Here is a 26,042-nt window from a genome sequence, read left to right on the forward strand (position 1 = left end):
ACAATTAACATTTTCAGTAGTAGATTTAACGTAGAATTTTCATTTTTTGTATTTGCGTTTGAATTTTTGTCAATTTTTTCAAGCCAAACCATATTTTTCAGCAATTTATCTTGTAGATAAATTGTTGGATACATCTTGTACAGCTTCGATCGCTTTTTGCAAATTTTCTATGCTATATTGAACTTTTGGAGTCTTTGGCATACTGAAAATGAAACATTAAAAGCCATTTCAATATTTATGCCTGTAAATTGCAAAACAAGTCTAGCAATGAGCAACTTAAACACTGCTACTGCATGGTGGCAACACTCTAATAATAATTGCCCTGGGCAATAACTATACATTAACATATGGCAATAACTGAAATGATGGTGGGCAATAACTAAAAATATACAGATTTACGTGCAGTGATTACCCACCGTTAAAATGACCGTTAGAAATCAAATTTTATCAGTTATTTTCATTGATAATGGAGAAAACACTTATAATTTCATTATGACTATACACCATTAGTTGAATATTAAATAACTTGCAAAAAAAATTTAACCTCTAAGAAAGTAATTCCTTAGTAAAATTGTTAAAGTCTTTACCTGTTTGAGTAACATTTTCACCCGTCTTGACAAAATCCGCCATAACTGTTTTTTTTAGTGTTTCCTATTGTAAATTTTAAATCTACTGTATATTGATCTCGGAGCCATCTACTTAGTAAATTCAAATCTAACTAGAGTGATTCAAAGTCAGCACCTGACAATATTATTCTTAAAGCGGGCAATCACTACCAGTGGGCAATCACTCTCTGGTTTACCCTACATAGTTTTAGTTTTGGGATGCCGCATCATTCAGTCTGAGGTATCATTTCAGTATCGTACAGAGCGCTATTTTTGTTTTTCGTTTGTACATGTTTGATTCATACAGGTCGCAAAGCATTGTTGTGTATCATAACAGTGCATTGATCTTGCTAAGATGTAGATTTTTAATAGAATTAATTGTCACTAACAAATATAGGTACGATTACTGAGTTAGCTAAGGAGAAAACGATTAACCTGCCAATTTAAGGATTAGTTTAAATAAAACAAACATTGATTTATACATATTTAAAAGTAATAATATTTTCGCTGGCGAAAAATAGTTCTTGTGAAAAATATTTTTCACAGCATGAAATACAGATTACCCATATAGGTAAAGTGGTCTGTGTTGTTTTGATAAAACATTACGGTTTTAAATTGACAATAGCCAAATTAATTGACACGTGTCCATTTTTTTTGTTCGCGGACAGCGCTCTGTTCCTCTCTGCGTGTCCGGAGACTCTGTGGGGGTAACGATCTGTGTCCGTATGTCTGTGCGTGTGTCCGCGGCAGGACGTGCCACGAACATCGGACAAGCAAACTAGCAAATATCTCTTTCTAACGAGGTTTTGAACAACACTTTGATATCATAATGCTAAATTGATTATGTATAGTAACAGGGAATACATAGTTAAATATTTTGAACAATGATTGTGGCGTGCTGCTAATACACAATTGTAAATTATTTCTTAATCCAGCATAGATAGCACAATACACACTTGTTTACAGACATGTACCCTTTCTCATTTTATGGTACTCCCATAAAACGTAAAAGCTGTCGCCGATATTTGTGGCACGTTCGTAGCCAAGCGATTAGGACCCGTGTGCCGTCCAGCAATGTCCCTGTAGAGCCCTTAGACGAATATAGATCTTACGGTTATTCCGTTAGAGCATGCATTAGTTTCTTCATGGTTTCTGTTCTCCGTCCTGTTCTGTCATATCAGGTCTGGTCTCGCTTAGTGTTAAGGGATATGTGGGTTCTCTGGTTGGTGGTAAGTTAAGGGCTAGATGTGTTATTTGTACCGCTCTATGCTTAAGTAAGTGAAATGTGTATTTGAAATAATACAAATCTCTGTATATCAAGAAATTGTCTCGTAAAATCAGTGAGATATTCGTTTTTAGACAAAAAGTTAAAGTGGGGGCATCCAGTAATTCCTAGACCAAAGAGTTCAAGACATCAATCTGTACTCTGCATATTGTTATTCTACACATAATAATAATATGGTTTTTCTTTTTCCTTAATTTATCAGAGTGGATATTATCGCTTTGTATGTATGTTAGTTATACGATATTTTTGGAATCACATTAATTTTGGTCTTTGATTGTGAATGTATTAAGGAAAACATTGAAATAATACTAACAGAAGAATAACATTCACAGTCGAAACATTCATTAGTGGCTAAACATCGTGCATATACTTGTTCCTTTATATTCATTCTATTCAATAAATCAGCTTTCACAATATGTTTTTTGCGGCCTCCCTATAATTGTGTTCGCTGGTTAGACACCAGAAGTTATGTGTGTAGTTTGTAACATGTCATAAGTATTGCTTGGATTCGTCTCATTCTTGTTTTTTATTGTTGGATTATTTAAATTGCATGCTAATGTTAAGTAATAGTGTTAAATTAAAGTATGTATTTCTTTGTTGAATTTTTATTGCCTTTACAATATTCATTAAAACGAAGTAAATGTAAGAAGGCATTTTTTAATATCATTAAAATATTGAAGAGTCCAAAGTTAATGAGTGCAAGTTTTACCTTTACATGCATTTACACAAAGTTATTTGACACTAATTTGTGATTAGATTTCCAGGTGTGCTGGGTGTTAGTGAATGCACGCGCACGCGTCTTATATTTACTTAGCAACAATTGACGCACAATGACATGGTGGTTGCACATTTAGCTTCAGAAATATAACTGCAAAATATCTCAGTTTTGAGAACTAGTAATTTCGTGCAAAAGTAATATGTGCGTTTTGTTGGCTAGTAAATGTAAGGCGTCATAAACTGCGCAGACGACCGTGAGATTGGATCGTAGCAGCTGTGGACAGCTAGGATAACACAGCTGACACAAGATTTCTTTTTTAGGGTCATCTTCTATTATTTGTTTCAGGATGTAATCAAATACTTTATACTAATAATAATTTTTCAAAGTACATAACACCGCGCTTATTCTGTATCCATATCTCGGCAGGGTTTTTTTGTAAATCTCTAGATTACAATATTATATTGAATTGAATTGAAAAAAAAAAAAAATTGTCAGACCGGGGTCCATAATCATGTTAGCAACAATTTATTACGACTTATTATAACAATTTATAACGATTATTTATAACGACAAATCACATATTTCTTTGCTTTCTATAGAAGAGCATTAGGTATTTCATACAACTTCGATTTGTAGATTTGTTGAAGAAGCATTTTGTCAGTTTGTCGACGTCTACAGCTATTACGACTCCAATCTCGCTGTCCATGCTTGCAACAGTAAGGAGTGTCATAAAAGGAATATTTCATACAGGCGTTTTGATTTTGTAAACACAAACGTGTACGAATTTGTTAGCAACCACTTTCCATAATCTCATGGTATTTTACTTCATCAGCGTCAAATGGTTCGTGACATCTAGAGTGGCCAAAAAGTTGGCAACACAACCTCATTCTAATTGTCACAAAGACGTGTTGCTATCTTTTTGGCTACTTTGGGTGTCACAAACTATTTGACGCTGACTTTACATACTTTTTGGTATAGTCGGGTCGCCAAGCACGTCGAATTTCATCCAATGACCTCAAGCTACCCATCCTTATCGCTCGCGCGTAATTATATTGCTATCGCGTCCGCACACTCGCTGTGGCCGCCCGGCGTACAGTTGCGACAGCAATAAAATTACGCGCGAGCGATAAGGATGGGTAGCTTGGGGTCATTAGACGAAATTCAACGTGCTCAGCGACCAGACTTTAGTCAAATTATTTCACTTCGTTAATCATTAACGTCATGCATCGAACTCGCGTGGGTGTCGAAATTGAAGCGCCGGTGTGATTCCTTAACACTTCCCGGCTGCGGCTGCGGCTGCGCGGTGCCGCGGTGTGACTAAGCGTTGCGTGTGCGCAGCTCGTCGCCGGACTCGCTGAGCGAGCGCAGCGGCGGCGAGGCGCGCGGCGCGGCGGCGGCGCCGGGCTCGCTGCACAAGCTGTGCGTGCCGCTGGCGCGCTGCGAAGTGCCCGAGGTGCGCGACGCCGCCGTCGCCGCCTGCGGGAATATCAACCCCGACGCGCTCAAGTACGTATAAATAACTAGCTGACCCGGCGAACTTTGTTCCGCCTTAATGGCAATAAATAAGCAGACTTTTTTTTAATTTCGAACGGGATAAAAGTATCCTATGTCCTTCTCCTGGCTCTAAACTACCTCCCTGACAATTTTCAGCTAAATCGGTTCAGCCGTTCTTGAGTTACAAGTGGTGTAACTAACACGACTTTCTTTTATATACAGGGTGTTTGGTAAATGGGTATATGAGCCGACACTAGCCCATGTTAACATGGTCATATAAATGGTATGGTGAAGTCAGAAATTTGATATCATCATTTTAATTATTTTAATTTTCATACAAATCGGATTTTATAAAATTTATTTTGTATGAAAATTAAAAAAATAAAATTATGATATCAAATTTCTGACTTCACCATACCATTTATATGTCCATGTTAACATGGGCTAGTGTCGGCTCATTATACCCATTTACCAAACACCCTGTATAGATGAAAGAGAGAAATCATAACTTTATTTCTCTCTTTCATCATCATTCCAGCCACAGGACGTCCACTGCTGAACATAGGCCTCCCCCAATGACTTCCACATCACACGGTTGGTAGCGGCCTGCATCCAGCGCCTTCCTGCTACCTTTATCAGGTCGGTCCACCTTGTGGGTGGACGTCCCACGCTGCGTTTTCCGGTACGCGGCCTCCATTCCAGAACCTTGCTGCCCCATCGGCCGTCAGTTCTGCGTACTATGATCGATCATAGAATGCAAAGACGAAGATAGAAGAGTTTTTGCATTCGTTTTTGTGAAGTCTCCAATACCCGTCTGTGACAGCTAGCATTGGTTATATTAAATTGATAACTAAAATTATCATTTTATGTCTGCACAAAAATTGCAAATCGATTTGTTAACGCTTATATTCGCTTAGGGATTTGATGGAAGAGCTGGTCCCGTTACTGCGCGAAGCCGTGGATCGCAAACAGGAGAACATGCGCCGGCGCCGGCGGCGTGACGCGCTGCGGCTGCACCTCAACAAGATGCTGCTGCTCATCGCGCAGAAGAAGACCTTCGCTACCAGGTCAGTCACCACGTGAAAATCTGAATTTTCTTTTTTTTAAGCTAACAGAACGTTTTTTTCAACGTGAAGCCCTTTCCGTACGTGAATCATTTTACGCATAACACAATCACATTTAAATTCATATAATACATTTTTTTTTTCATTTATTTGGGACAAAAATACAATTTTACAATGGTTCTTAGTCTAGAATCATACTTATCTATGTATCTAAAGTATTGTATGACCAACAACAATGTCCACATATTACATATGAATATTTTATTGAGAGCAGACATTTAAAAATTTAGGTTTAGGGTAATTTTGTTTATAAATAATTTCTTAAGAGTTATAAAGTAAGCAACTAAGTAGGCATACATTACTTTATTGATTAGATTTACTAGATTTTTTTGGAAGCAAAAACGAGATGGCACATAATATTGTCGAAGTTTTGGATATTTTTAGAGGGCGTGCATGGCACCTCGGATGACAGTGTTTCATCTGGTCTATGCGAATAGGCTTTCGCTCGCCCCGTTTCTCACGTGCAAAGTGGGACTGAGTGGGACACAATGACATGTTTTCGTTTTTTTTTATTCACAACGAGGAAGCTCTTGGCCTAATCTTCTTCTTTTCGTGTCGACAACAAACCTATACAGCGTCAGCCCAAAACTCCGCCACAAGAGTGGCGTTGTCAGTAGCACTCATCAAATCCTCCTGAGTGCAGTTGCTAATGATTTTTTTTTAATGATTATCGTGACATCTCCACATTTGTTGCAGCCCGTTCGCGCTCGAAGGCGGCAGCCTGCACCCGACCCTCACTGAGTACCTGGACGGAGTGCGGCAATGCTTGGAGGTGGAGGCCGAGAAAGACGCCCCGGCCGCCAGGGAGCAACGACTCACCTTCGCCGACTTCGTCACAGAACTCATCAAGAGCTTCCCTCGTAAGTTATTTACTTTTTGCCATCTTATAATGTACTAGCAGCCGCCCGCGACTTCGTGCGCGTGGATCCCGTTTTACCCCCTTCATCTGTCACGCGGTTTAGATTTTTTCATACAAATGTTTTTTCCCGTTAACTCCCGTTCCTGTGGGAATTTTACAATATCCTGTTGTAACTAATAGTCCAGTCATTATAGTAAGTTCACCTCGGAATTATAGATACCCAGCTGTAAGTCTGTAAATACGTGTACATTGACACCCTAAAAGTTGTCTCAAAACCTACATATGGTAGGGTGTAAGCAACTATTAAATTTCAAGGTCAACGGTCACAAAAATCGTTTTTTTGCGCTTTTTTTAAAAATATCTCATTTCCTATGGGTTTTTTGCTATTTGTATTTATTATCAATATTGTAGAATACTAAATTCTCTACAAATTTTGTTTAAAAACTTTTTTTATACGGTGAACCGTTTTTGAGATAGAGGGCGGAGAGCGCGCGGTCACTGCATCACTTAAGGTCTACTTAAGCGGTTTAGATTTTTCATACAAAAGGATTTTCCCGCTAATTCCTATGGGAATTTAGGGAATTCCTTGTTGTAACTAAGCTTTGAGTTTACTAAGGTACCTACATGCCAAATTTCAAGCGTCTAACTTCCGTTAAGCGTTTAGATTTTTCATACAAAAGGATTTTCCCGCTAATTCCTGTTCCCGTGGGAATTCCTAAGTATACTATAACCTGCCCAGGTGTATGAAGAATAATTGTACCAAGTTTCGTTAAAATCCGTCGAGTAGTTTTTGTTTCTATAAGGAACATACAGACGGACAGAATTCTATACATGAAATATATTTTCAAAATAACTATCAGGGGGTGATTAGTGATCGATACTGATGCCAAAAATGCAATCAGTAAAATTTTTGTCTGTCTGTCTGTCCGTCTGTATGTTCCTTATAGAAACAAAAACTACTCGACGGATTTTAACGAAACTTGGTACAATTATTCTTCATACACCTGGGCAGGTTATAGTTTACTTAGGAATTCCCACGGGAACAGGAATTAGCGGGAAAATCCTTTTGTATGAAAAATCTAAACGCTTAACGGAAGTTAGACGCTTGAAATTTGGCATGTAGGTACCTTAGTAAACTTAAAGCTTATTTACAACAAGTAATTACCGAAATTCCCACGGGAATTAGCGGGAAAATCCTTTTGTATGAAAAACCTAAACCACTTAAGTTGACCTGAAGTGATGCAGTGACCGCGCGCTCTACGCCCTCTATCTCGAAAACGGTTCACCGTATAAAAAAAGTTTCTAAACAAAATTTGTAGAGAATTTTGTATTCTACAATATTGATAATAAATACAAATAGCAAAAAACCCATAGGAAATGAGATATTTCCAAAAAAAGCGCAAAAAACCGATTTTTGTGACCTTTGAACTTAAAATTTAATAGTTGCTTACACCCTACCATATGTAGGTTTTGAGACAACTTTTAGGGTGTCAATATACAAGTATTTACAGACTTACAGCTGGGTATCTCGAATTCCGAGATTCTTACCTAATTTAAGCTTAAATGACTGGACTATAAGCTATAAGTTTACTAAGGTACCTGCATGCCAAATTTCAAGCGTCTAACTTAAGCGGTTTAGATTTTTCATACAAAAGGATTTTCCCGTTCCCATGGGAATTTCAGGAATTCCTTTCTTAGTGCACATCTACGGTACCTAAGCTACGTCCCTTCCAAATTTCAAGTGCCTATTTTTAGCCGTTTAGGCTGTGCGTTGATATGTCAGCCAGTTTCTCCTTTTTGTATATTTATATATCTGAGTATCTATGTAAGACTTCACAGCAGAGAGAAGAATTGTTTTCTTTTACAGACCGTTATACGTGATAAGACAGAGAAACTCGATAAGTGTTTCATTGATCTCAACAAGGGTTTTCTTCGTAAGTACCCGGAAAATATACGGGTCTCTTAGGAACAGCAACTGTAATGTATTTACTTTGGTATCCAGTGGTTAAGTACGACTTTAGAGCAACTATATCTATTGAGATTCCTTGGTGTCCCAGTCCAGTAGAAAGAACGGAACGTATGGTAACTATTCCATTCGTCCGTAAATGTGCCGTAATTCGCTGGTTAGCAAAAGAAGTTATAGATCGTTTCATCCACGAAGATTCGCCCCACCACCAACCACCCCGCGCTTCCCTCGACCAAAATGGTCTTCAACGTGTTTGTCCGCCTTCCAGTGGAGATGTACGGGTCGCTGATGAAGAAGGAGCTTCTCCGCAGCCTGTTCAGCCTGTTCTCGGGCTGGTGCGGGCCGTCGGCGCGGCACCTCGGCTCGCTCGTGCCTCCGCCGCCGCCGCCGCCGCCACAGGACGCCGACGAGCGCCTACATCTGGCGGCGTTACGGGTAACACTTGATACTACTTTACATAACTATATTTCTCATACGGCGGGGCATGTATCTCGTAGATACGACGGCCGTTGGAGCAGAAAAGTCTGCATAGCGTGGGCAGGCCTACTAGGTGGACCGGCGATAAGGAAGAGCCTGGATGCGGGCAGCGCAGGACCTTTTATTGTAGAAAACCTTGGGGGAGGTCTTTGTCCAGCAGTGGACGTCATTTGGCTGAAACGAACGAACAATTTCTCATTAGCGTGTAGGAAACTCTTATGTGTGACTGCGTCAGACAGGCTGCTAACAGGCAGAGATGGCGGGAGATCGTATGGAGAGTTGTCCGGTCCCCCCCCCCCAATAGTCCAATAGTAAGCTATTGACGTAGTCGCCTCATGTAACCGCGACCACTCTGCCCAACGCCTTGATTAGAAATAGCACTGTGGAATAAACTGTCGCCTACGGTATTTCCAGACCGATACGACGCACTAACTTTTTAAAAAAGAGAGTACACTCACATCTCAAAGGCCGGCAACGCACTTTTAACTCCCCCGGGGTTGCAGCTGTCTATGGGCGGTGATAATCACTTATCGCTTACCTCCTTCCGTCTAATAACAACAATAGCAGAAAAGATAGACGTCTTCTAAACAAGCACATGCTTTCATTATCTCATTTGCCATTAAATGCTACATTATATTATGTGTATTTGAATGAAGTCTCTTCTCCCACAGGCCATGAGCGCGCTGGTGTGCTGCGGGCCCTGCTTCGCGCCGTCTGCGCTGGCCGAGGATGGCTCGCTGTATCCCTGGCTCAGCGAGATGTTGTCCTCCACCAACGACAAGGTTTGTGATTGATCTGTAAACTGTAAACGAGCTCAGGAGACAACCTAAAAAGAGATTTCATAGTCTTCGTCTTCATTTGTCTGCACCAGAGAAAAATGTCCGCCTCTGATTAACCAGAACTAAATGCAGGGTTTGGTGGTTTACACTACCGCCGCTAATTGATTAGAGAGATTTGTTTTAAAATTTTTCTTCTTGCGATATTCTGATTCGTTTTGATCAAGGCTTGCATACTTGGCGCTGAGGGGTTCTGTGAGTCTCGAACTCGCTAAAAACCTGTACCTGAACCCTCTCCCACTAAGTGATCGGTGCCTCGTGTGCTAAAGACGACCAACACGTCTTCCGCGCACTTCAAACTGACTTTTGATATGCTGTTATTTTTACTTGGAATGGACTTGATGTGTGACAGAAAATAATTATTTTTATTATTAAGTGATATTCGAACAGAACTCGATGATTTGTTAACCAAGTACATTTGCTTCAGATATACGAGCTGGCCCGGCAGACCATAGTGCTCCTCTTGGACTGCAACCCCGACATCGGCCCATTGCTGGACTGGACTGTGGACAAGTGCTTCACGGGACCCCCACGCGTGGCCGACGGCTGCTTCATGGCGCTGGCCACCATATTCAGTGCGAGGTCAGTGGGACTCGTCTTTTGTAGTCTCCTTTCAGCAAGGCAGTTGTCAGCAAACTTCTGGATGGAAGCAAGACTAGTTACAGCAGTCTCTTTGAGATAACCCTTCGCCGATTATGACGTAGATCTAGTGCTTTGAACTTTTAGCTATAGACATAATGCTGCTGGATAATTGTCTACTGTGTACTGTATGTGTACTGTCAGTGTGATAATGACAATTGTCTACTGTGCACATTGAGACTCAAAAGATCTGAAATTTCTGGACTGCTGAACTTTTTTTGTATTTTTTTAACGGATGTAAAAGAAACTAGCACGCTGATTCGTTATGACGCTTGCCATATATTGCGCAAGTCCATCGAACTATAGTTGGATGCCCCCGCTCGCGCCTATCGTCCGAATAATTAGATTCTTCATTCGTCATTTCATTGGAAATGCATTGGCCAGCCCATATTCTCCAAATCTATTTAAGCTCCAACCGTTGTTGAGATCTCGTTACCCTATGGGGGGAAGGGGGGGATATTTTTACAGAAAGTGACGTTCGATGTTCCATCACTTTTAATTGAATATTTCAATCAGCCGTGAAAATGCAATTGGCTAGCGCACTGGCCCCCAAATCTTTTAACGCCTCAGTTTATCTCATTAAACACTAGCAGGGGTCCGAAAGAGCCGTCCCATGTTGCACTAAACTCAATTAAGGGCTCCCATAACTGGCTATGAGCTCAGCCGTCACGCGCATGTGACAGCGACTGAAATTTTATTTATCAGAGCCGTTAAAAGTTCACTATTTCAACATTGCCTGCTTAATGAACACGATAAAGTTCTTAGCTGGCCATGTTTAAGATAAATGAAATAATACGCTAATGTTACATTTGATAAACTATAAGTTTGTATAGATGAGGTTGCCATTCAATGCGGCTTGATAACATCTGACAATATAATCTTTTTGCTCGGCCACTTCGCTCCTCCGAACCGCTTAAGGTCTACTTAGCAGAGAAGAATCCCTAACAGTTCTATACTTGAAGTGTGGTGTAGTAAGCTTGTAAAATCAAGAATTTTTTGATTCAAGAACGTACACGATCATGCAGTCTGTTTGGTGCACATACAAATATCAATTTTGTACTATCCCTTCGCTTAAGCGCACACGGTGGTAACTATCATAACCAGTGCCTAATCACCTCCGCTACACGCTATGTCTGGGCGGGTGGTGATCCAATTTTCAGCTGTGAGCTCGTGTCCCGGTGCGCCAACGAGGCCTCTGATGCATTCAATTATAGTCAAACTAACGAATTTAGCCACGACCTGCGGCAGATTGTTCATCGCAGTAGGGTTATTTGCTAATGGGAAATACTATGTCATTATTCAAATCTATTAACGTTAAATTATACAATTAACTTATTGTTTAACGTTGAACATAAAAATTAATAGGAGATTTGTTGCCCAATACTTGAGGAACAGAGCCATCTGTTGTACTTTGACGAAACTATGTTTCGATAGGATTTTGTTCTATTGCGAACAACACGTCATAATCACGTGATGTCTGCTTTTCCATTGGAAACTACCGGTTGAAAGATGGCGCTGCTAGTCTTAAAATGAGCAGCGACTGCCATGCACATTTTACGTAGCTGCGTAGCGGGTGTCCATAGTGAAGCCTTTCCTGATTCCAATGATTGAATCTTATAAAACAATACAGTTTCTTGTCCATATCTTATTTTTTCTTAATAAGACACATGTTTTTCGGTGATTCAATTGATTTACAATTTCGCACAAACTTTTCTTTATTCATATCATGTAGATTGTAGGTGTACTTGAATGACATGACGTCCAGCAAACAAATTAGCGATCGTTACCCAGACCAACTATGCCTGGAAAATTTTCCGCAAAAAACATCGGACGCGGGCTAGTTAGGGGGCAATGCATCTTGCTAATGGCCCGACTTTCGCTAACGCCACCCGCGAGGATGATAAATCCGGGGACCTAGTCCGGCAACCATAAATTGCTCCTAGTAATACTTCCCATTAAGATTATGCGAGAGATTTAAAACCATACCACACTGATTTAGATGTTACTAAGTACTAGTTTTGCCCGCGGCTTTGCCCTCAGACTCAGACTGTGACTGTCTTAACCGAGCGCGTAGGGGAACCCTCCAAAAAAAATAACAGGGATAAAAACTATCTCGAGGTATATGAATTTTCGTTTATGTAGCTCAGTTATATCCGTTCATCCTCACAAACTTTCTTATTTTAATAATAGGATTAGGATGTTGTTCACTTTGTTGGCAACTAACTTATTTTCAAAAGAACATTTCACCTCAAAGTAAATTCAATTAGAAAATATCTGGTTTAGATCGCTACGCTTGACTCGAAGAAAGACTTGATACTTTTTATACTAATTGTTTTATTAACCCATTTAGACCGATAATTATTTTTGTAAATAATAATTGATTTCTCAGCAAGAACTTACAAAAGGAAGTATAAAAATCATGAAAAAAATATTTAAAAAAATAATCCATAAAAAGGGGGCCGTGGGGAGCCCGTACCATATAGGGTACAGTAGGTCTATATGCATGCAAAACATACTAGTTGTTCAAAGCAGGTTTTTATTTATTTTTGTATGACATAAAATAAAAATAAAATCACATAATCACCAGTATTACTCTTGGCATAGCTTGTAAGTCGTTTTATGTGGCACTAATCACATTTGGTTCTTTTTTTCCTACCTTTTCCAAAGTTAGTGAGGATAGCTGAAGAAGACCTGGCTTCTTCTGACTTGTTACGTTTATTGCTATCAATAACCGCATTTAACACGTATTTCATACGATGACGGAAATTTAGCAAATCCATCGAAGAAAACTCTGAGGATAATTATTTACATTGACACTATCGTTATCGCCTGAATTTTCGTCAGTCTGATCACCATTAGCGGCCATCTGATAGGAAAGCAGTAAAAAAATACCAAAATTGCTTTGTTTGCTGAAATTATATTTTTTTTCTAGAGTTGTGGCAATCAAGTGAAGCATCAATAGCCTAAAACAATTAAAAATAATAAAAATTAAATTATATTTTCTCGCATGATTTTGCTTATGCATAGACCTACTGTACCTTATAGGGTACACCTATTTTAGACTAGAAAAAATGGTATAAAAATAATCTCAATAATATTTTTTTCGTAGTTATGATATCTATTGTACTTTATTTTTGAAATAAAATTGATAAATAATATAATTTACCATGAATAATATGAAATATACCTTCTTGAATACATTGTAAATATTTTTTTTGTTTTCTGTCGAGGAATTTTAAAAATATTTCCGAAACCACCTGTTAAAACGCATTTTTAAATATTTTTATGTAAAATAATCACTTGAAGCTTACTGTCACAATCATTTTTACAAAATAACAACAGTTTGGTACTTCAAAATATATTCAATAATATACCGTACCACATAGGGTACGGTAGGTCTAAATGGGTTAAGTAATTTGTATTATTATTAGAGCGATTTGGCGGTGGAGCTTGGAGCATTAAGTGTCGTTACACTGGACGATTTGTTCGAACCAATAAAGTTTCTTGTTGTTCTTGTATTGATTTAAAGATAACGACACGGTCTTGTTTGGCAACTTATGATACGAGATTTCTTTTATTGGCTTGTTGTTTCTTTAGTAACAAATAAATGGTGGTAAGTGACGTGTGTGACTTTTACGTAGGTACATCATACCGTACTGTGGCTGTTTGGGGTTCTATCGATTTATATTGAAAGGTTCTTGTAAGTTCCATTAGCCCGCTTTTTCTTTTCGTAAATTCGTACTTTACTATTATGGTGCGTCCAGACTGGGCGCACAGGCTCGCGCGGCAAACTCAACATCCTGCTCACTCAAGAGCAGGGTGAGCAGGATGACCAGCGTGCCGCGCGAGCCCGTTCGCCCATTCTGGACGCACCATAACATTGTAGCTTCTGTTATTCGTATAGCCAAAAATATCTAAGCAGCTGTCTTCAGATTATTATTGATTACTTCATAATCCTTATTTTTTACCGATTGTTATTTTCATCATTTTAATACGCCACCTACACGCTCGCACAAAATCACAACCCACGTGACTTATAAATAGGTCTTCCTTATTTCATTATTTGTTCGCTGCTAAGATTAAGGATAATTATATTTTAATCTTAATCTTTTTCAAAAGCTATTTCTATTTTTATCTATTCTCAAATACGATAATAGGATAATAAAGGTCCAGTTATTATCTGACACGCCATGATTCCCCTTAATCTTGTTCTGAGTTGCCCTAAACTTGTTCTTATTCTAACTTCGCAGGACAGATTGAATGAGGATTAGCAATGCAAATGTCTTGTACACCTACCTTGAAAGTTTAGGGCATCGTTTGCCGGGCGTTTCTAGAGCGTGCCAATGGCTTTTTATATGCGTATAGTTTCTTTTGGGCAGATGAAGTTATTTTTTAAAGTTATTTTGTAGTCATTGACAGATAGAAAATATTTATGTGCCTCAAAAATCCTAAACAAAGACATGCAATAATAAATGGTACTTGAGTTCCAAAAAAGTGCTCCAGACACTTTTGTTCTGACATTGATTTTCAGCGATTTTGATCGACATTCCATGTTTTCACAGATTGTTAACGAGCGTATATGCCGTAGTTTCATGATAAACGCCACGCGCTCTTGTGCTCGTAGCCTAACGGCTTCGTCGCGTGGCTTTCACGGAGACTCGTCACGTCGTGCCCTGAAAGTTCGTAACTCACGCCGCGGTACAAACCGACTTCTTGTTACCTCACTTAGTGAAAGTAAATTAAAGTACGGAAGCTTCATACAAACGCTCGAAATCAGACTCACGCACACAGACGCACGCTTTACACGAGCTCTAAGCGAACCTCGCAGTCCATCCGTCGCGAGTGTCGCGCGCGTTGTGTTTTTAATAATAATTTTATTGCATGCACTGTCCGATGTATTTTTAAAAACATGCCACGAGTGAATTGCGTAGTATACGGCTGTTTGAACTCTGCATCTTCAAAACCAGAACTTTCATTTTTTAAACTTCGTAATAATTCTAAATTGTAAAAATGATTAAATATTACTTTTTAAATAAAGTGCTTACATCTGATTTTGTAATAGTTCTTTTTAAATTACGTAATTACGCTTTTTAACAATTTATGTATTCTATTTGATAAAGTAATTTCACGGTAATACTATCTATACAGTATTCCAACTCGACCATATTTTTAAAATAAATGTCAACAGCCGCGCGGAACGTCACGGTATGACAACATGCGATAGGGCTGCTCACCTGCAGACCCTATTTTCATTACATCTGCCTACTTAGAATTTCTATCTAGTTTTGTAAATTTTTTTTATTGTATTTTGACAAACAAAATATTTTGTGAATGAAATAGGATAAACATGCATGTTGTTTAGGATTTAATTAAAAATAATATATTTGTGTTAAGATTTAGTAACAAATCTTATAAATTTGCGACCGTAAAATGAGGCGAACAAAATGCTTGATTACACTGCGTTACACGATTTTGGTACCCGTTAAACTGATAGCTGGAATGAATAGGTAATTAGTCATAGATAAAAAGTTCCAAATATATGTGGTATCCATCACGTCTAGTTCTCGAGGTACAAGTCAATCATTATTTTAACTACCCTCACTTTAGGCGTAGAACAGAACGAACGAAAGAACAGCTGAGGTTTTCGATGATATTATACTTTTTCATTGTTTTATTTCATATAAAATCGTTTCCATTCGATAACCTCGATATCTCTGAGCATATTTATTTGAAAATCCATCATGACTACTGAAGTAAGTGGCCGTCGCAACTGCAAAAATGCACCAAATAAGTTTTGTTTGTGGTAAACACCACTCCACATAATACTTGGTCTGTTGAAAGAAAATTTTAAGGCTAAGAATAAAGAGGGAGATGGATTTATATATTTGAAGACGTTTTTTTCAAAGTTAAGTGACGCAAAACTCAAAGAAGGGACATTCATGGGACCACAAATACGCACATTAATGAAATACCTAAATTTTGACAAAAAGCTTACTTACAAGGAACTTGATGCCTGGTCATCACTGAAAGCAGTTGTAAAAGGGTTTTTAGGAAACCATAGAGCCGAAAATGCTGAACAGCTAGTTAACAACATGTTAAAAGCATACGAAAAGTTGGGTTGTAGAATGAGGTTAAAAATTCACTTTCTTCATTCCCACTTCTTTCTTTCAATCTAATCTTGGTGCTGTCAGTGATGAGCAGGGTGAGAGAAGTTCCACCAAGATGTAAAGAAGCTTTAAGAACGATTTCAAGGCCGTTGGTACACAACTATGCTAGGCGATTACTGTTGGCATCTAAAACGAGAAGATTTTTCAAAACACAAAAGACAAAGTAAAAATTTAAAGGTATTTTTGGTTTAAATTGTATGAATTTATTTTTCTTATATTTTTTATACCTAAATGATAAAAAATTAACTCGATTGATGTATAAAAGTCTGGTATATTTTATTAGATTTCTTTAAATTATGTTTGATTCTTTCAGTTTTAAGCATAATTTGGCACATCCTTACGGAAAAAAATGAGACGTGATGGGAAGAAAATATCCATGTATTCTTACTAAACGATAGGAATGAATAAGAAAACGCGACATTTCAAAGCGGGTACTTAATTTTCTTTTCCATTTGTAACGCAGTGTTATTATACAGGATGTTAGGTAAATAGGTTTTTATGCCGACACTAGCCCATGTTAACATGTGTATAATTATAAATGGTATGGTGAAGTCAGAAAATTGATATTATAATTTTAATAATTTGAATTTTCATAAAAATCTGATTTTATAAATTTTATTTTGTATGAAAATTAAAAAAAATCAAATGATGATATCACTGACTTCACCATACCATTTAATGTTAACATGGCCTAGTGTCGGCTTATAAACCCATTTACCTAACACCCTGTATAAATAGGATCAACGGCGCCGCTGCATGCTGCCCCCGCACCCAAGTCATCACAACTAAAGTTACACAATATTATTGGTGATTTTATAAAACGATGATGTTCATCATGATAAAATAGGTACTTGTAATTATTTTTATAAAAAAAAGAGCGCTTACTGTTTATAAAACAACACATCGTCGTCCGTTTATTACTGTGGCACATTCGCGACACCCCCGACTTTTGCATGTCGAGCGCATACCGAGATTTGAATTTCGAAGGAAAGCTCGCGTTTCGTCCGTTTATATGAAGTTACAATACTGTATGATAGTATTACCGTGGTAATTTGCTCCGCACGCTTTTGTACTAAGTGAGGCAATAGGTATGTGAAAGTAAGTATCCGTTATTTTATTTATGAGAAAAGATCTTCTACCGGCCTCTAATAGTACTTAATCAATTTATTCGATTATGTATTCGATCATTATTGAATCTAATTAACGTTTTATTTTTTTGTTAACTACTTAGTCAATTAATTTATTCCATTAGGTATTTTATAATTAAAAAACGTAAATAAATGTTTTAATAAATAAGTAAGTAAGAACCTTATTAATTTTATAAAGGTTGAGAGTGCCAACCCTAACACTCAGTTGAAGTGTAGGTATTTAACTCGCCGAAAGGGCTAAGTTTCCGTACTGCTTTAGCTCATATACAGGGTGTCCCGTAATGTAACGTCAAGCCGGAACTGGGTGTTGAGGCAAGTTATGCTGGTTATCAGAAAAATATAAAAAAAATCTATGTGGCATTTTATCAAAATAATAGGCATTTAAAAAAAAAACAAAAAATTCTACTCCCGGTGACGGTCTTTTTACTCGTGTTGCCCCAAATCTTCACTTTTTCCAATTTTTTTTTGTTATGTAACCCTGAATAATGTTTCTCTAAATTGTTATCAAAATTACAAAACCAGCTGCTCCAACTTGGATGAAAAAAATACATTATTCCCAAAAAAAATATCAAAATAAAAATTTTGCCTAGTTTAAACTGACTGTACTGAAAAAAAATTGTACTACGCGAGTGTGGCAAGTGACGTCATAATTTGGCGCATTTAGTAAGGATTCCAAAATGGTATAACACTTGGTAAATTTTTGCTGTAGTTGTCGACAATTTTTGGTTTTTTGGAAATAGTAAAGTTACTTTTAATTGTAAAGTTAGATAATTTTAACGCGAAAATTAAATGACAGGATCACATTACACATTACTACTCGTATAATAAAGACATTCATGTAAGAAGTCAAGGCAAACTTTAGCAACTTGTGTATAGTTATTGTAACTTATCTAATTAAATTTATAAATGAGTGGTGATGTGTCTAGGACTGCACGTATTGTTGCGAGCCTGTTTGCGCGTCGGCAGTAGATACTATTGGGCAGTCATAGACCACAGTAAGCCTGGGTGACTAATTCGTGGCAACGTCAGCGGGATCAACGGCGCCGCTGCATGCTGCCCCCGCACCCAAGTCATCACAACTAAAGTTACACAATATTATTGGTGATTTTATAAAACGATGATGTTCATCATGATAAAAAAGGGAATCTGTATTAAACCTGATTTTAGGTACTCGGTGCTAATAAGCTACCAGTTTAGAGCAATCTTATTTTTCTTTTAATAAATTATATGTAAAGTACTTATTAGTTCAATTAACACATTTATGGTACAGGTTAATCGTTTATTAAGAAATTAAAAGTATTTTTCTTTAAGTTTATTTATTGGGCTTTCAAATAACACCAATATTTATGGAGAACCATGTTTGTGTTAGAAGAAAATCTTATGAGTAATTGTCGCGGCAGGTGCGAATTATTTGACACCGAGTGTATTTGATTAGCCATCGTTGCCTCCTGTCCGAGCCGACGCGAACAATCTGCCGCTAAAATACGCTCTGGCTTTCAGGCCATATTATTTTGATTGATTAGGTTTGTACGCACAGATTTATTGAATTAGATTTCTATGCATTATGTTATGGTATTAGTTCTATCTGTATTTATTTGTATCCATAACTTTAGCCAAGCCTTAATTAGTGATTAATGTAAGTTGAATTTAAAAAGCAATTATTATTTTTTTCTTCCCTGAATATCTATACATACGATCCATCCTCATTCGAGCTTTAAGTATTGAAGTTAGACAACTTTTAACAAGTTAAAGTTATAATTGAGCTGTACATGGCTGTACGTATCAGACAGCGCTACCGTTTCGGTTTCTTAACGTCTTATTAAGTTGTACTTGCAGTGCTGTTGCACTGAGTGTTAAAACGAGAATTACTATGCATTTAAGTATAGCTTATGTAACGAATGCGGTTAAACGTGATTTCCTTAATCAGATTTTTATTTGGATGCCGATTTTCTTCATCTGTAGGTAATATGGGCAAGAACTGAGATCATAACCCTGATGGCAGAATTCATGAGCTGTCACAAGTCGTCTAACATGGCTCAACCAGATTCGATTGCGGGCTTAACGGCCCCTGCCAAGCCTGCAATATTCCGTATTGGGAACAAGTATACAAAACAATGTTCCACTGTGTGTCATATAGCAATCGAACCAAGTAGCTCCAACTCAAAGTTCATCTCTCTAGCTTATTAACTAAATTAGCGTACGACGCGACATGTTACCACAAGTAAAATCGTAACATGAATGTACTCGTAGATAGATAACGTGGTAATCACGTACATGTTGACCCAACGTACCCTTTTGATAAAACAATACTAGCCAGATCGTATTACCACCGAAATCAGTCTTCGTCAATAATCTACTCGTAAATAACGAGCCGAATCACGAGCGTGCCTCGCCGCAAGGCGGGCGCATTATATGCTAAACGCGGCTAACAGCGGCTCCGGCGCTGCTCATCTGCCCGCTGTTTGTTTATTACCGCTGCGCCGCGGATATTAGTGCTGTAATGCCCGCCCTCTGTTAGCACAGCCCACCGTTTATCCCGGCAAACAAAGCCGGAGGAAAATACACCAGGTTTTGTTGTCACCTCACTAAATAACTGAATTTATATTTCAAAGTAAGGTTTCAGAAATCAGCTTCGCACTGACAAAGGTCGTAGCTGGAAAATCTTTTTCAAAAAGTACTTTAGCTTATCTGTAATACAGATTAAAAACGCCTTTTACTTCTATTTCAATTGAATACGCTTTTTACTTCAGAAAGTTTAGTTAAATAAAATATTATTGAAAAGGTGACTCTAAATCTCAAATAACGCATCGTGAGTCTTTTTCTTTTTGTTGCTCTATTTGTAAAGTAAAGTATATTACATGGCCGTACTTTGATCAAATGGGATTCGCGTTGTGGGCGCAAATACTCAATACAGTTACTTTTAGGCGACATTTATCTGAGCAAACTACGCCGTGGCTGGCCAACCTATGAAAAGAACTAAAAGCATCTGCAAATAACAACAAAATACTGGGTGAAACTAAGTTCATTACGAATTAATACTCTACAAAGTTCATTTAGTTTCACCAAAACCGACTTAATTTAATTTACACCCTTGCCGATATGTTCACAGATGTCGAATACATGCGCAAAATCGTTTAAGTTTCGTTTGATACGCAGTAGAATGCAATTAATGAAATGCTCAAAGGATTCACGTGCTCATTATTATGTTGTTTTTAAAGGAAACTTATTCGGCAACTAAAGTGACCGTCGGAGTACTCTTTGTGAAGCAAATTAAGTGATTCAGAGACTGTGTATATTTCAGAAAATCAAATGGGTCTGTAATTTTGAAAGCTGAACAAAAACAATTTGTTACTCGGCTAAAATTTGTAAGTTCAACAAGTTTTAATTATGACAAAGTATCCTCGCTGCTACTCCGCGAGCGTGGGTTGTACTTAATATCATAGCATCATCGCGCTCCTCGGGAACAAGTACAGTCTGCGCCACATTTACAAGTACTGAAACGAAAAGAGATTCAACAATTTCAATTTGTTTTTAATTCATTGTAAAACATAGTAGGTATTTTTATTACTTAGGCTGCATATCTAATAACATATATTGTCTAGATTTTTATAAGGAATGTGACATTGGGTTTGTATATTTCCCTTTCTTTATGAACAACAACAACTGAACTGGAAGCAAACATAATAGCGTAGGGTAATTCCAGGATACATGCCCCAGTGGGATAGGTGCCGCGATTTTAAGTACACTATGTTACAAGCAACTTAGCCTAAAGTTATAGTACGTATAATAGAAAGGGACCTCCCAGTACCACTTTTCGCCTCGCAAACCATCAAAGAGTGCGTTCGTTTAGACAGTGAGAGCAAAAATCTTCCGCGGCCAGACCTTTGCGAGCGTCGAAATAATATTGGTAAGTATATTTTAAGGGATAATTTTTTTGTCAGCTGTAAAATGAAGCAGATTTTTATATGATTTGATAGACTATCTTATAAATCCCATCAAAAACAATACTTGTCAAAAAAACCAAGTCTCGCAACTCAGTTGTTCTACGGTAAAAAGTTGTGAGATCCATGTAATACCAAGTCCAGGCCAGGAAATCTTTAACGTTTTACATAAATTATTGACTTGGCCATCGCACTAAATAATTTAATTTACACGTGTTTTCATGCGATGGCCAAGTCAATATATTTATGTAAAACGTTAAAGATTTCCTGGCCTGGACTTGGTATTACATGGATCTCACAACTTTTTACCGTAGAACAACTGAGTTGCGAGACTTGGTTTTTTTGACAAGTATTGTTTTTGATGGGATCTCTAAGATAGTCTATCAAATCATATAAAAATCTGCTTCATTTTACAGCTGACAAAAAAATTATCCCTTAAAATATACTTACCAATATTATTTCGACGCTCGCAAAGGTCTGGCCGCGGAAGATTTTTGCTCTCACTGTCTAAACGAACGCACTCTTTGATGGTTTGCGAGGCGAAAAGTGGTACTGGGAGGTCCCTTTCTATTATACGTACTATAACTTTAGGCTAAGTTGCTTGTAACATAGTGTACTTAAAATCGCGGCACCTATCCCACTGGGGCATGTATCCTGGAATTACCCTAGTAGCAAGTAAGAAGAAAAAAAGAATGTAGTACGGCTAACCTTAGGAAAGTAATAAATAGGGTGCCCTTCTGATCGAATTACCTTTTTACCCGACTGCGCTAGAAGGAGTAGTATTATTTTTAATAAACAATATTAAATTTCATTTTTAATTCATTTAATAACAAACAATCTTAAATAATAATACTTGGCTTATTTGATTTCAAAATGAATTTGATCTTTAGAATTAAAAAACTGTATTAACGAGTCATCTATCCCTGCATCAGGCATCTATCCTTTGAAGCAATCATACAGTGAGTCTTCTATCCCCCACATTAGGCGTCTATCCCACTTTTTAGAGGTCAATTAAAATGGTATTTACTCAGAATCGGTATAACTTAAACTAAAATAATTATAGTAATATCATAGACGAAAGACCAAAGTTTAGAGATACTAAGGTCAAATTGTTGATAAAAACTTACTGACTGAGTTACAGAGCTGTTTCAAAAAGTGGGGCATCTATCCTGGACTTACCCTATTGTATAGGCCGTGACGTGTATCAAAGTTTCCGTAGCGTAGCGGGTTCAGACAAATGTAAAACAAAAGTCCTCTGACTTCGGAGACTGGAAACTTTTCTCTTACTTTAGCTACTTAACTAGTCTTATTACATTACATAATGTTAGTAACTATTAGTTAATCGTTGATAATGTGCTAATTGGTGCTATAATAACATTGTGTGCATAGAGCGAATTTTTATCCAAACAATCATAGGTATGTTGTACTTTATAGTACTTATGGTATGTCTCTAAATAAAATATCAAATCGGCTTTAATATCAGGCGCTTTTGTCCGAAACCGCAAACTAATTGCGTTGATTTTCGACCGAGTGTATTTTGAATCAAACGGCAAAATATTATTACTAAAGCTCAGGACACAACATCATGAGCTTAGCCTAACCTCAAACGATAACGTACGTGCCAAAATATTGATTCATAAACTGAATAATCATGGTGCAATCATGATGATCAGCATAGTATCGGTATTCGCCCCCGGAAGAATGAGGCAAATGGCCGACAGATTCAATTAAATTCATCGCCAATATTTATTTTAGAGGCCACCATAGCCGAACGGTGAAGGTTTCGGACTAGTCGGCTCGAAATCCGAGGAACGCGGGTTCGAATCCCGCCGCCGCTCGATTATTGTGGTGAGCCCACTTGTATGTAACACAAGCATAATTTTAGCTCAGTACGAGGGGCTAACGGCACTATTAGTAATTTGAGCATAGGCACAAATTACTAAAAAAAATTGTAACGTATCCAAACATCTTGCGAACAAATTGGCTTACACTTCCCTTTTTAAGTAGACTTACGTTCCTTTATTTGCTTTTCTTCTTTGCCTTTCATTACTTATTTGTTATGGTAAAGCTCACAAACTCTTATGTCATTTATTTTCATATCAAGCATTATTATTTATGTTGGGATTTATTTGGTTAGTGAAAGTAATTTTGGTAGGGTAAAGTGTGCTGTTCTAAATTGTCTCTGTGATTGCTTATTTGGTGTGCTTCTTCCGTTGCAGCTGGTCCTAATATCTTATTTACAGAACTTACTACCTGATTCTCTTGGCGTCGACTGTAGTCAAGTTAGACAGCGGAGCATAGTTCACTCATAGTTCGGTTAGTTAGTGCGAAGACTAGGTCTATTAGTACGCGGCTAGAAGCCCAGTGTAAAGACGGAGAGCCAAGTTAGTTTAGCGCGGTGTGTTCTGTGCTTTAGGGGTCACTGTTTTCATAATTTCAAATATTCCCTTTGATATGGTGCTCGACCATGCAGCGGTTTGTAAATGAGGTTTCAGCGTTTAATTTAATCTACATCTATATTTTAGGCGTTGTGGATATGAATGTGAGTGTGATGTGTCTAGTTGCCCAATGTAACCGACATATTTAGAAAATGTAATAAATTAATTTAATGAGCGAGTGTGACGCGCACAAAGGCCTTTTCCAGTGTATTTATGATACATTATCTTTGAGACCGCAAACGAATGGAGAAAGAATTCTTTTTATTTAATATTCGTCTTGTTATTGCCTTGATGGTGAACTATATCTTTTTGTTGGGGGAGGACTCCCACTCGCAGTGGCGAAGTAGGTCTTCGAGTGAACCGCTCTGCCGTTTTGTTTTGCAATTACCAGCCGGGTGAACATCCAGGTCACTTGAATATTCTTAGTCTAAACCAGGGGCACTCAACTTTTCATAATCATAAATATTCATTATTGACTTTACTACTAAATAACTTTGTTTTAAATTGTAAATCTAAATGTTTTGCAAAAGGTACTTTCTAGTATGGCAATTATTAATTATAGTTTAGTCATTGTAATATTTTGCTTTACTACGGAAAACTGGCAGCTCTTAATTCCAGAAATCAATTATGAAGTTATGTGATGCGTGGTGCCATTTGTGTAGGGCTTGGATTAATTAATGTGCCTGTAATGAACTCGGTGCGTAGATCCGCCTTTCGGCGCGGCATTGTGTTTCCGTCGAATACTATTGCAGCCTCCCGGTGTTCCGCGGGCTTCCCCGCCTGGGGCCGGCGCACGGTGGATCGAGCCCATACAAGGTGTTGGACATGGTGCTTTAAATGCAACTACTTAAAACAAGATTGATTTGCATATAAGTTGAAAGATGAGACTTCATTCTATCAAATATCACTAATATCAAGTCATGATCTACTATCATAGTTATGTGGTGCGACCGTAAAGTGAACAAAGTCAAAATCATGGATTTTCTGACTTCTGTTTGTATTGTCAATTTATCCAATTTCGTTCACTGGTTTTATGTTATTACTTATTAATGTATTAGCTTATACCTTTATCTTAATCTGTGTGTTAAAATGAGTGCCTAAAAAACTTCTAGCTTGGCTATTTTGACGTATTTTTAAAAGGTATTTTTTTAAATGAAAACTGCGTGTTTTAGTTGACATCTTGGGCGATCTTTAACAAACCATGTATGAGAGATGATAGATGACAACGTGGGCGATATTATTACTCAGTTTTTAGACCCTTATTCATCCATATTTTCGAGAAAATCACAAAAAACTAAATAAAAGCGCCTCATTTTTCCGCATAGCAAAATTAACTTAGGTAAAATTCGTTACACTAAAATAATGTCAGGTAAACCAAAGATGTTTATTTTGGTTTATGAGTTGTTTATCGTGTGCAATTCAGTAAAAATACTCATTAAAATGAAAAACCTCAAGTCAAATAGAGATTTGTATGCATTATTAAAAACCACGATGAAAGATCGCGCTAGTTCTTTAGCTAGGATACTAGAGCTGTTTTCGCATACACTCTCTTCAGATAAACAGAGGTAAGTACTAACGTAGTTAATACTTTATGAACATAAAGAAATACTATAAAACAGATATAGTAAAAAAATCATATTGTCATCATCTCAAAAGATTGTCGTTGAATTTAGTACATACCATACATACATTTTGTATGTATTTTTTTCTTAATTTATGATTGTGTTAGGTAGGTACTGAGTTACACATTTTATTTATCAGATAACTATAAAAAAAAAAAACAATAATTTCATTGACACTGTTTGTCGCAAGAAGAAGTAGTGTCATTATAATGAGAACCAGTTTTTAGCTACAAACGTAGATTGGCTTAGGCAATCTGTTGATTGGAGTCAGTTTTGTAGTCCGCTAAGTCCCTATAAAATTGCATTAGTATGTATCTAACAGCTAACAGAATATAAAATCAAGCTCGACAAAATCGAACAAAGTGATTGTGTGCAATGAAAAATCAGGCGTTTGCAAAAACATTTCTTTCATAATTTTAACACTTAATGAGAATAAATTTAGAGTATTGTTAGATTATGTATCTAACAGTTAACAGAATATGAAAACAAGCTCGACAAAATCGAACAAAGTGATTGTGTGCAATGAAAAATCAGGCGTTTACAAAAATATTTCTTTAATAATTTTAACACTTAATGATAAATAAATTTAGAGTATTGTTAGACTATGTTACTCTTTAAATATGGAAACAGACCAAAATGAGTGAGTATTTGCTTTTAATTGAACAATAAATACAAGTTTTTCATCACTATATTTTAAGATTTTTTATCACTTATATTAATTGC

The 26,042-nt window shown here is 37.3% G+C and overlaps 1 protein-coding gene across 1 annotated transcript in view; it reads left to right on the forward strand.

The window, feature by feature from the left end:
- The window catches only part of fry (microtubule binding protein furry), a 208,825-nt gene that overhangs the window by 24,818 nt on the left and 157,965 nt on the right, over positions 1–26,042 (forward strand). The window contains exons 21-26 of the mRNA XM_028300851.1: positions 3,947–4,114; positions 5,020–5,169; positions 5,923–6,086; positions 8,320–8,486; positions 9,200–9,310; positions 9,792–9,946. Of these exons, the coding sequence (XP_028156652.1) occupies positions 3,947–4,114; positions 5,020–5,169; positions 5,923–6,086; positions 8,320–8,486; positions 9,200–9,310; positions 9,792–9,946 (915 nt within the window). The remainder of the gene's footprint in view (positions 1–3,946; positions 4,115–5,019; positions 5,170–5,922; positions 6,087–8,319; positions 8,487–9,199; positions 9,311–9,791; positions 9,947–26,042) is intronic.

The sequence above is a fragment of the Ostrinia furnacalis genome, unplaced genomic scaffold, assembly GCF_004193835.3.
Source record: "Ostrinia furnacalis isolate ACB-3 unplaced genomic scaffold, ASM419383v2 OfSCF0802, whole genome shotgun sequence".
In the NCBI taxonomy this organism is placed as follows: Eukaryota; Metazoa; Arthropoda; class Insecta; order Lepidoptera; family Crambidae; genus Ostrinia; species Ostrinia furnacalis.